Source organism: Scardinius erythrophthalmus, assembly GCF_964197995.2.
Source record: "Scardinius erythrophthalmus genome assembly, chromosome: 8".
NCBI lineage: Eukaryota > Metazoa > Chordata > Actinopteri > Cypriniformes > Leuciscidae > Scardinius > Scardinius erythrophthalmus.
In genome coordinates this window covers 14103619-14116883 of record NC_138228.1, presented here as the reverse complement: position 1 = coordinate 14116883, position 13265 = coordinate 14103619, and the positions used below count along the sequence as shown (strand labels likewise).

Below are 13265 nucleotides of genomic sequence, written 5' to 3'. Positions count from 1 at the left end.
ATGGAATTCCTTGTTGTACATGCATGCTAGGAAAAGGACGTGCGCTCCAGTGATGCCATATGCGGTTGAATGCATGACTGTTCCGTGAATACAGTACATCACAGATCCTTTAACACTCTCTTTTGCATTTAAATGGAAAGAGTTTCTAGTATTTCTTATTTTCACTGTCAACTTATCAACTGGCTTTTCTAAGATTTAACTTACACTACTGTTCAAAAGTTTCAGTATGATTTCTTTAATGTTTTTGAAAGAAGTCTCTTATGCTCAACAAGGCTACATTTATTTAATAAAAAATAGTTATATTGGAAATATTATTACAATTTAAAATTATATAGTTTAATTTGTTTTAAACTGTAATTTATTCCTGTGATGGCAAAGCTGAATTTTAGCATCATTACATCAGTCTACAGTGTCACACGATCCTTCAAAAACGCCAAACCTTTGAATGGTAGTGTACTGTATGTCACAAAAGCAAATTAGCCATTTTTTTCTAACACCAGCCTGCCAAATAAATGCAAAATAATAAATAAATAAAATAATACAAAAAGTGTAAAAACATTTAAAACCAGCAAATTGTAAAAGATGCACAGGTACTCAGATCACAGGTAACTTGATTACAATTTAGAAGATTAATTTTAATGATGAACAAATTGATACCAATTTTATTTTCATGTTATGACTAACCAAATCTATACTATTTTGTCTAAATGTATTAATATATATATTGAATTGTCCATTACAGCTGTCTTAAATAATTTAGCCTACCGCAGCCTACTGTCACATGCACACTCACATGCACAATTTGTAGTTTCTTATGTCTCATTCGAACTACAGAAACGCTACCCGATCTGGCAAACTTGCATAGTGTGGTTATAGCAGATATAGGGCCGCAAAGCGAATCCAGAAGTGCCTTTCACCCTGTTACGACTTGATGAACCACTGAAACGATTTTGGAAACATTATTTTAAGGTAAAAAATTATATTTAGTGTTGCTTTAAACATAGGCCTCACAAAACAACATTATAATGAACAGTATGAACGTATATTCGTTTTGAAATTTGCTGAAGATTACATAAAACATTGTTAGTCTAAAGACTACATGACGGCAAATGTAATTATAAAAAACATGGGAAATGAGCATGCATAATAAAAATATAGCAATACTGGATAATATATTGGGAAAAAAAAACCTATCTAATGGTGGGGCTTCAAATCCCTAACCTCAAATATGAGCAACAATAAGAGTGACTGCCACTAACAAGTCTCTTGCGAGACAGTCTGGAGGTCTGCCTATCTCTTGCAGCTGTGCCTCTGAGGGTTGAGGGGACAGCAGGGGCTTTCCTCTCCTGTATGTGTGGCTCATTACTGAAACCATGTTGTGATCAAAGGAAGCGGGGTGCACTGATTACAGGGAAGAGCAGTTTCAACACCATGGGTGAATGACTGCCCCCCACAAACAACATCCAGCGCCCTTGAGGAAAAAAACACACTGCCCTCTCTCTTCTGCCACTTTTGTGTCACACAGACAGCAGAGAGCAAGAGAATGCGTGTAAGAGGTTGTTTTGTTATATAACTAGTCACTTAAGGCCTACAGACACATCAGCTTTGTTTTGAGGTTCCTTCTATCTGGAGTTTCTGTCATGACACATAGGTCTTCTCCAACGTACTTGAACATAAGGTACTTGTTCTAATAATAACATCTGTGAGGAGGACAAAGAACACCTGGTTTTTATGTCATAATAGAGTACTACACCTTACAGTAATGGGCAGTTTCCCCTTGTGTTAGCATGCAACAAAAGATCGCTCTACATCAGACCATTATGGCATCATTAAAGGAATGGCTCAACCAAAATTCATCCTTGTGTGTGTTTCAAACCCTTTTAACTTAATTTCTTATTCTGGTCCTTTGAAAATTATGGGCTTTCACAACGGGTAGTTCTAGGAACTCAGTTATAGGAACTAGCATTCGCACCACCAAGTGAAGTGAGCCGCGCTTCTTGTTGTGACTTTTTTTTTGACAGCACGGTGGACATTTATTTTGACACCGCGAGAATGCCAGAGCCTTGCATTTACAGTCTGTTTCAATCTGTTTAAAAGTCCTGTCTAATACGTTAATAGATAGAACTGTTATACAAAGAAAGTAGACAGTATATGAAAAAAGTATTAGCGTTTGCCGTGTGGATGATGTCCAATGTCGCTAGCTGAGCAAAAATACATAATCATGTTTCGCTTGTTCCCCTCAAAGTTGCGTTGAATTTTCTCCTTAGTGTGAAGGTTGAGAGATAATAATCTGTTTGTGAGGCTATAACCTGTGTGTGTACACTGCTTTTTTAAAAATGGTGGGTGGTGGTGTTTCGTAAGCGTTCGGCCAATCAGCGAACACTTACGTCACTGGTAGTTCCTATAGTGCTGGTTTAGACCCTGAAGTAGGACCTAATTTAGTTCCCCCAAAAGGAGTTCCTAGAACAAAACTCGTTCCCAGTTCCTGCGGTGTGAACACGCCAAAAAGTAGGTACATTCGCATTTAGTTCCAGGAACTAAAAAAAGTTCCTCATGTGCGAAAGCCCTTATATTTGTGAATAAATGAGGGGGCTTGAGTCATTTAGACCGCTTTTATGATAATTCTATGATGCTTTTTTGAGCTGTTCTGAACTTTACAGCCTCAGTTCTGATTCACTTATTATATTTTAAAGGAACACGCTGACTTTTTGGGACTTTAGCTTATTCCCCATATCCCCCAGAGTTAGATAAGTCCATACATACCTTTTTCATCTTCGTGCGTGCCGTAACTCTATCTGACGCACCCACCGCTAGCCTAGCTTAGCACAAATACTGGAGGTAAACAGCTCCATCTAGCCTGCTGCTCCCAAAAAGTGCTAAAATAGCACCAACATTTTCCTATTTACATGTTGTGATTTGTATAGTATATAACTATTCTCAGAAAACGAAGCACTGCTACTTGGGCGGAGTGATTAGCGCAACACCTGAAAAGCACCGTTGTTATTTCTGTCAACAAAACCAATGTGACTAGCTAGCTAGTAGCGAGCAAATCACTCCGTAGAAGCAGCAGTGCTTTGCCTTCTGAGAATATAGTTCCCAGTATGTATACGGTTAGAAGATGGCTGTGTCTCATGTGACCTTGTTATTTGTACACGCTGTGACTATACAAATCACAACATGTAAATAGGAAAATGTTGGCGTTATTTTGTCACTTATTGGGAGCAGTAGGCTAGATGGAGCCATTTACCTCCAGTCTTTGTGCTAAGCTAGGCTAGCGGTGGGTGTGTCAGACAGAGTTACGGCACGCACGGAGATGAGAAGTGTATGTATGGACTTATCTAACTCTGGGGGATATGGTGAATAAGCTAAAGTCCAAAAAAGTTGGTGTGTTCCTTTAAAAGAGTGGCCAAATACTTCTCAAAACTTCATATTTTGTGTTCAATGGAAGAAAGAAACTCATACTGGTTAGGAACAACATAAAGATGGGTAAATAATGACAGAATATAATTTTTTTGGGCGAATTCTCTCTTTAACCATCTCAAAACCAGTCAGATCTGCTGGTCAAGCCCTCTGAATAACCCCTGTTTGAGACCAAACTTATACCTCCCACATTCCAGCCTTGTAATTTGCTGTTGTGGTCGTCTCATATGACTCGCATGCATGGCAGCACATAATCTGTTTGGGAGTTGTCCCCCTTCTGTGGCCTGCGCTGGAGGGACCGCCACGTCGTCTTGGTCATGGGGCCACAGACATCAAACGACAGGCAGGAGGCCATGATTAGAGCTCGGTCTTTAGGAACTTCTCAGAACAGAACCGCAGCCCAGAACCAGAGGTCCCGTATGGCCGGACTCGCATCGTAAATCTGACAAGCGAATACAGGCACACAAACAATCCTGTACCACACAAAACATCACATGCCCCACATCTGAGATAAGCAAGAACTAGCTGCACACAGGTACACTTTAAAAGTCTTTAAGTCCTCTTTACACCGCAAAAGCAGCACATAGGTCGCATGTGAAGAAATTACGATTCACAAAAAGGTTTGCATAGTATTATAATGCAGCAGCTGAGGTAGTCCAAAAGTATTTATACAACAATGACAATCACAGGAAACTACGCATAAAACGCATTGACTAAACATTACCATTTGAGCTCATTCTACTATATCAAAGCTGACAGAAACCAAGACGTGCGCTGATTGTCATAACAAAGACAAAATGTCATGTAGTATTTCACTTATTAAAAGGAGAGTTCACCCAGAAATGGATATTCTTTTATCATATATTCACCTGATGTCGTTCCAAACCTGTATGATTGACTTTTTGTGTGGAGGATAAATTGAAAATAAAAAGATTTAAATATTATATAAAATATAATTTTGGTTTGTGAAGGTCCATGGGATCCAAAACAACACTAAACCTCATTTGTATTTCATTGTATGGACGAAAACGGTTGTAATATTTTTAGAATACTTTTTGGTAACACTTTATTTTAGAGTGTCCTTGTTACATATGTTACATGTTCTTACCATAGTAATAACAGTAAATGATGTGTAATTACATGCAACTAACCCTCAACAAAACCCTAATCCTACCCTAACCCTATAAGTAGTTGTTGTTTAATATTACTCAGTACTTAAATAAATAATTTCATTGTAACCTTATTTATTTACTTTCTTCTACGGAACACAAAATAATATATATATAAAAATCTAAGTAAAGAAGAAAATCTAAAGTTAATCATACAAATTTGGAACAAGGTGAGTAAATTTTCATTTTTGGCTGAACTGTCCCTTTAAGAAAGGCATAAATATGCTGTAAAGTTGCTTTTAGGGTCCAAAAATATACCAGGAACTGCTTGAAATATAAAAATTCAAAGGAATAAAAATAGCTTTTGGAAAAGAATAACAAAAAAAAAAAGGAAAAAGGACTGACAGTAAAACAATAGTCAGAGAAAGGAACAAAAGTAGCTCAACGAAGAGGTTTTTATTTTCTTGCTATTTCCATAGCTAAAAATAACTGCACATGTTATGGCGTAAATGTGAAGTAGTGTCTTGATTAATAGCTGGTTGTTATTCTCCAGAATGGCAGATAATAATTTTTTCATGTGAATTTTAAAGGGAATGTTCAAAGTTAATCGACTGCATTTGTGCACACAGGCATTATGTTGATCACCACAGAAAATATATATTTTTGTAAACAGTACTAACACACTTACAATGGATATAAACATGGAAAAAGTAAAAAAAAAAAAAAAAAATAAGTGACAAGTGAAAAGTTTGTCAAATATGTACTTGGCATTTCTTGCTAACATTCCTTAAAATATTCTTTTTTAAGCGGGTGTCAGTTACACAGTTACACTCTGACAAGTGTTTAACCCTTCCATTACTGTGTGCTTTGGCCTGCATTAAAGGACAGGAACTGTATTAGGCCTAGTCTCTTTACAATAAGTTTGATTAACATATTTGTAGTGCACTGACAACATAGTTTTATATAATTAGTTTAATATTTAGTAGAGCTGAATAACGTATATATAATCATGAATTCATACAATTATAAACAGCATTTTTACATTTTTAAAAGTTGTGTTTTCCCTTAAATGCTTTTTAATTTTAAAGCATGTTTTACAACATGTTTTCAGGAGTCAACAAGTTATTTTGAGACTTTTAAAGAACATTTAGAGACTAGAAGTCTTTGAAATGTAATCAAAAACACTGACCTTTTTCATAAGTCGTGTGGAGTCTTCACTAATCTGCATGAAGCGCATGATGACGTTGTTCAGATAAATGTCGCTCAATGTCGCATGGTCTTTGCTCTCCCGTCGAACCTGGTTCAGCAACAGGTACCAGCAGTTCACCGGGGACAAGAGATTCTGGTCTTTCCTGCATGTGAGAGAAAAACAGAGAAATAGACACTGATCAAACATAATGAAAGGCTCCTGTCTGCGAGCTGTCAGGACCATCTGTGCACTTAACTCATGAACTGGATGAAACCACAGACAGATCCATCTTCCCAGCACCCATCAGGATGCCTTAAGAGCCATTCACGTGGATCACACACACACACATTAACATCCCTCTCATCTCTTCCCTTGATGATACATGGCCTATTTAAGCATTCACGATCTGTGGATACTTTGTAGCATGCATGCAGAGCAACAGAACCGTGAGTTGGACTTAAAAGTACTGCTTCTGGGACATATGGGAGATTCAGAAAGTTTCTCTCTAGATTATTACGTACCTGCAATATGACAAACACAGTTTCTAGTATTTCATTATATATTTTCATATTCATTTGCATAGGGACAGCACAAAAGAAATCTGATATGACAGAAAGGGTTTATTTTGTCATAATGACTGAATGACAATACTTTGTTCCACTTTATTACCCAGATACTTTAAATAAATACATCACTGATGAAATTCAAAAGTTCAGGGTCAGTAAGATCAGTAAGAAGAAATGAAGAAATTCAGCAAGGATGCATTAAACTGATCAAAAGTGACAGTAAAGATATTTATAAAGCTTAACAAAAGATAAATAAAACAAAATATTTCTATTTCAAATAAATTATGTTCTTTTGAACTTTCTATTCATCAAAGAAATAAATTATCCCGCTTTCCACAAAATATTAAGCAGCACATCTGTTTTCAACATTGATAATAGCACCAAATCAGCATAATAGAATGATTTCTGAAGGATCACGTGAGACTGAAAACTGGAGTAATGATGCTGAAAATTCAGCTTTGTCATCACAGGGAAAAAAATAAAATTTTAAATATACTATAATAGAAAAGTTATTTTTAATATTAATAATATTTTACAATATTAATGTTTTTACTGTATGTTGCTTTTTTTTAAAAATGCGGACTGAATGAGCAGTAGAGACTTCTTTCAAAACATTTAAAAAATTCTTACCAACCCCCAGACCTTGAAACGGTAGTTTATTTGAGCACAAAATATTGATTTGTTGAAATTATTTCATCATCTTAGTTTCAAAATCAGCTTAAAGCTTTAATAAGAAAAGTATCAGCATATCAGAATACTAGAGCATTAATATTAATTATATGTTGAAACTATATATTTTTTAAATGTTAAATAGATCTATTATTTATCAGCACTCAAAGTTTCACGTTTTCTGCTATTTTAAATTCTCATTCATCTATAGCTCTTTGTGCCTCCTAGCAGTTCCTTGTTCTTCCAGAAGAATAAAGAAACAAAATAATCTTTACAGAGAAAATAATCTTACAGGGCAGGCTAAAACAAACTTCTAACCCCCTAAAATATTAGCAATAGAAATAGCAATGCTTGTTATATCAAGTAAAAAAAGCAGTAAAAAATGTTGCATTTGAGGAGGAGGTGACATTGGCAGCTGATAGACATTTGGAAGTAAGCAAGGAAGTATTTTTCAGCTCTATTTCCCTTCATAACCCTCCCTACAAAACAGGCAATGCATTTCATCACTGCAGGTGAAGGAAATATGTATCCGCACCAATACATCTAGTTTTTAACCTTAACCGTGTTCTTCAAAAACAGGAAACAAAGTCCATAAAGATGATAGACATTCCTTAGAGTAACTGATTTGTTTAGACAGCCAGGGTTGGATCAAATGGATAATCTAATTGAGCTAAAAGCCTAAAGATGCATGGTCACAATATGAGCACGCCAGGGATTCACATTGCAGGGAGAATTATGAGAGGCTGTGTGCTTTCTGTCAGTCTGCAATTACTGTAAATCCTTTCACAAGTCCGTCTCAGCATCTAAAGCACGCACTCAGGATTGTGTGTATAATGTGTCTAAAGAATCAGTAACACAGACTGTATGTACAGTACGATTCAACAGAGTCAAGCTGGGTTGTCAGAAAGCTGAAAGTGTACACATGATTCGGATTCATAAAGTAGCAAAAACATAGCTTATGCTTCCTGAGCACTGAAATGCATGAATAAAAAAGGCAACAATATTAAAGTAACAAGGCTAATACATTCCTGGCAGGCATGAGTGGAGGATACGAGAGAACTTGGTCTACCTCACAAACCCTAATAATGGAATATTCATTTAATAACTTTACATTTAATAACGGAAAATGGTTGAAGTTTCAGAGCTGACAAAGAATACTATATGTAACATTGCTAACATTGTTCTACATTACAGAGAAATACTAAACCATAATAATGAGCCTTTAAAATATACATTAATGATTATGAATGTGTCGGAAAAAACAAAAGGAAACTGTCTGAACATTTTAATAATTTATTAATATGCTAGTGTTTTCTGAGTCAATGTTGGAGGCAAAGATGTAAGACTCATCTCCGCAGTATGGATGCAGTTAAACGTCATGCAGTAAGTGCAGTAATATAGCGTGCACACTCTGCATGAACATTGAATATGCGCACCTAATAATAGCGCACATTTATCTAGGTTAACTGAGTGAGTGGCCATGTAAAGTGGCTAATGTTAAAGCTACTTTTTTTTTTTAAATGATAAGCCATGTTTGATGTCAATGAATGAAAAGTGACGTTTGGATTTCATGCCCAATATAATTACCACATGGACCAGTGGTATTAAACTGTCCATCGGACTGATTCCTGTGGTGTTTTTTGTTTTTTTTCTGCGACTAGCCGACTAATTAAAGGGATAGTTCACTTTGAAATTAAATTTTGGTATGTTTTAGCTTACCTCGAGGGCATCCAAGATGTAGGTGTCTTTTTCCGCAGTAGTTTCAGTTTTGATATTTTTAGGTCAAACCGTTCTTGTCTGACAGTCATATCATGCAGGTCTATGGTCACTGTCTCAAAGAGCATGCACAGAGTCCAAATTAAAACAATTCCCCATCGTCCAAATTAAACAATTCCCCATCGTAAGTACACATTGATGGCCTAAGACACGAAACGAGCGGTTTGTGTGAGAAAACGAACAGTATTTATATAGTTTTTACCTCTTGTAACACAGCCACGTCCAAGTGATCTGAGGGCGCGAGCGCATCCTGGTGTGTGATGTGTGCGCAGACTGGTGCATAGATATATACACTAGATGCCGCATTGGCTACGGCAGTTAATTGGAACGAATGTCTTTAATGCGACATCTATATATATCTATGCACCAGTCTGCGCACACGTCACACACCAGGAAGCGCCCGCGCCCTCAGATCACTTGGACGTGGCTGTGTTACAAGAGGTAAAAACTATATAAATACTGTTCGTTTTCTTACACAAACCGCTCGTTTCGTGTCTTAGGCCATCAATGTGTACTTACGATGGGGAATTGTTTAATTTGGACGATGGGGAATTATTTTAATTTGGACTCTGTGCATGCTCTTTGAGACAGTGACCATAGACCTGCATGATATGACTGTCAGACAAGAATGGTTTGACCTAAAAATATCAAAATTGAAACTACTGCGGAAAAAAAGACACCTACATCTTGGATGCCTTTGAGGTAAGCTAAAACATACCAAAATTTATTTTCAAAGTGAACTATCCCTTTAAAATTTGATCAACTAAGCCTCTTTTCGTTGACTTTTAAGGGGTAGCCCTACATCATACTAGATCATAGAATTAAAAATATTGAGCCAAATGTGTCTCAATGAAGAATGCAGGGAAAGGGGGGAAAGAGAGATCTAACATTCATTTGTTAAATAAATAATCACATATAAAAAAAAAAAACATACATTTATATATTTAATATGTGCAAATGACATATCCTAATTTCTAGAGATCACATACGCAAATAAGTAAATACATACAATTATTTAAATAAGTAAAAATTATATATATACAGGAATCAGTCGTAGAGACTATTAGCTCACAGCCATGGTGGGCATAGGAGTGATGGTAACTGGGGAGGAAGTAGTCACACTGGGTAATCAAAAGACATGATGAGTTCATTTGGAAAGCATGTGACGTGACTAATCAGAGCTGATACAAAAGCAGCCATTACTGCTGAGTAGAGCAGAGAGCCAGCTGCAACATTAAAGGCTTCAGTAAATCAGCTCTACTGCTCAGACAAGATTAAATAATAACTGGCCTCAAAGCGCCCACCTCGCCCTCCAAACGGCTATACAGCTCTCCACTGCTCTGTTCACTGCACAGCTCACATCTTGGTGCTTCCACAGAGCAGAATTTGATCAAAAACTTCCAAATAAGTTGAGAAGAGAAAACGACGATACAGAAATTAAGGCAAAACAGCAATATGACTAGATTATCTCAAGGTAACAGAACACTTTCTACAAAATTTTAACCATTTTCATTTTCATTTATTGAAATAAAGCAGAAATAAAACAAAATATAAATATTAGATAAAAAAAAAATACTTATAAAAAAAGGTTACGAAAATCTGAAGATTTGCGTAGGCAACTAACTGAAATTAAATAAGTTCAAGTACTAAAATTATTTTTTATTTATTTTAGTTTTAGTTAAATTAAGCTATATAAAATACCACAAAATAGAAATAGAACATAAAATTACTAAAACATGTGATTTCAAAACATTAATAAATACAATAACTAGCCTGTCTAAAGTCAGACCAAGTCTCATTTGAGACTTGGTCTGGGAACCACGTGTTCATTTTCTCGTATTTGAGGCGTGGTTTACGAATGCCCAGAGCCGTTTATTGGGCGCTATGAATGTCTATCAAATGCGCCTGTATGTAGCTCATAGCCAATCGCTTCAATTATACCAGATGACGTATGTAGAGTGACAGAAATTCGACGAGGAAAAGACGATGGGTCAAAGATTTATTTGTACACGATGGCGTTTAGCGAATATTACCGTTTGTGCAAGATAAACATGAGGGTAGAAGTAGGGCTGGGCGATAAAACGATAACGATATGTATCGCGATAGACACGTAATCAATATCAATAAAAAATGCGTTCGATAAAACGTTCGATAATTTTTTTTTTTTTTCGTCGGAAGAAACCAGCAAGCAGGTTTGATTGCATGAACAAAGGCACTCACTCTCTAGTAACTAGATAAAACAGGAAAAGTCAGCTCGCCTGACTTGAAGTCTGACCGTAGTCAGACCAATGTCATCTGCAGATTATGCAAGACAGTCGTCAGTTTCTCTGTTATTCGCGTGCTGATGCGCTGTTCTAGCGTGTGTTTCTCAGCGTGTACATGTGAAGCTCACATGCACTAAAAGCCTGTCTACCAGCGCCTGAATACTAAGTAATCTTTCGAGTCTTATTTTGCTCATACTGTTATATACACACAAGGTTTACATAAACTAGTCGGATATGTCTAAAGTGAAAGCAAACTTGAGAAAATTGAGAGAAAATCTGCTTGACAAATGCGTGTATAATAGACGCGTCGCGCGCAGCTCTTAAAGAGACAGTAGTAATAGTAAACACATTGCAGCTTGTCCCTAAAGGGATAGTTCACCCAAAAAATAAAAATTATCTCATTATTTACGCACTCTACTGTTGTTCCAAACCTGTATTAATTGCCTTCTAATATTTTCTAATATTAATATTTTGAAGAATGTGGGTATCCAAACAGTAGCTGGTCCCCATTGACTTCCATAGGAGAAAAATATACTATGGAAGTCACTGGGGTACATCAACTGTTGGTCATTCTTCCAAATAACTTTTATTTTCAACAGAAGAAAGAAACTTATTCGAGTTTAAAACAACGTGAGAGAGTAAATTATGAAAATTAGAATTTTTAGGAGAACTATCCCTTTAATGTTAATAAAACAACAAAATGTAAAGAGAAAATCACTCACTGCTCTTGACTAATAACTTTATTAATAGCTTTAATAAGTATCAATGTATAATTTATAGAAAATAGAAAGAAATAGATTTATAGAATTTATAGAAAGAAGTTGTAATATTATATTTTTGCCATATCGCCCACCCCTTTATAAAGCATTTATTACGTATTCTTTAATTTTGCACCTTAATGTTAAGAGATAATTGTTAAGTGTTCATTGTGATTTTAGACTTTTGAGTTTTCCATGGTCGTGTTGACATTTCTGCCTTTATAACTGATGGGATTATAATCAGAGGTAGGTTAAGTTTAAAATAAAAAATCTTTAAATGTAATATATTTGTCTCCTGAACTGGTCCTTATTTTAAATATGTTATAAAAAAATTCAATAATTATCGATATCGGCCGATATAAAACACTTATATCGTGATACAGTTTTCAGCCATATCGCCCAGCCCTAGGTAGAAGGTAACGTTGAGTCTGATGCCATGTTGGATCCATAGATATAAACAAACTGCTTCGGTGTCGTCATCGTCTTGCTGCTCCCTCCCCGTTCTGTGATTGGTTCCCTTTTTCAGGGTAAAATTTGGTCCATGGTGTCCAGACTGCCTAGCAGCGTGAATAAAATCGCGCTGCGAGCAAGGCAGTATGGGGAAACCCAGGCTATACAATAACAGTAAATAAATAATACTTAAATAACACTGACCACATTCTGTCAAGCTCCAAAAACAAAAAAAAAGTATCATACAAGTAGCATAAATGGCATTATGTGCTATATTTGGAATCACTGAACAGTTTTATCTGAGAACCGAACTGAATCAACCACTGAAAAGAACTGATTTAAAAGAACGATTTGCTCTCTTATATAGTTTTTGTTCTTTAAAATACCTAATTTATTTAGGCTAATTCCAAAGAAGTCATTAAGGGTTTAAACAAAATGTGAGTGAGTAAATAAGGACAGATTAAAAAAAAAATTGTTCACGTATTTTTTTTACATTTTTACAACAAAATTTACGTAAGGATATAATAATGAATGATGAAATCAATGTATCCAATGTTTAAATAAAAACAAGACAATTATGAAGATCTAGATAAGTCAAAACTGCCACTGAAAAGCCATTATAAAATCCGTAAAATTTCCTTAAGAAAGCGATACCAATGTGCCAGTTCCCAGGTGTAAGCTAGTCTATATAACAACATTGTTGTCAATTACCCAAATGAATTACACTAAAATGAATGTGGTCCTAATCTGCTGATATCATAATAACCCAACAGATCATCACCAGTGGCATAAATACACTACAACTACAAGCGATCCAGTAACTACATCAACACAGTAGCCAGAGGAACTTCATTCGGTGCTGGTGTAAACATCCTGCAGATCGCAAACATTATATTGACAGCTCATCGATTGCGAAATGCCAGAGCAAACTAGAGCGCTTCACTGGAGGGTTTGGCAGCCAACAGCAAGGTCATCAAAATGAATGTGAGTGAAGGTGCAATCACGCAGACAACTAAAACCCGAACGAACTTACTGGGGCATAGCATTTCATCATAATACTTTAT

General features: G+C 36.0%; 1 protein-coding gene across 7 annotated transcripts in view; it reads right to left on the bottom strand.

Annotated features, from left to right (window-relative positions):
* srgap1a (SLIT-ROBO Rho GTPase activating protein 1a) overlaps nucleotides 1-13265 on the bottom strand; it is a 113532-nt gene that overhangs the window by 62664 nt on the left and 37603 nt on the right. For all 7 annotated transcript variants that reach the window (XR_014030671.1, XM_081373198.1, XM_081373199.1 and 4 more), the window contains exon 3: nucleotides 5719-5881. Coding sequence is in view for 6 of the 7 variants with exons in the window: in XM_081373198.1 (XP_081229324.1) it covers nucleotides 5719-5881 (163 nt within the window). In the remaining variant the exon portion in view is untranslated. The remainder of the gene's footprint in view (nucleotides 1-5718; nucleotides 5882-13265) is intronic.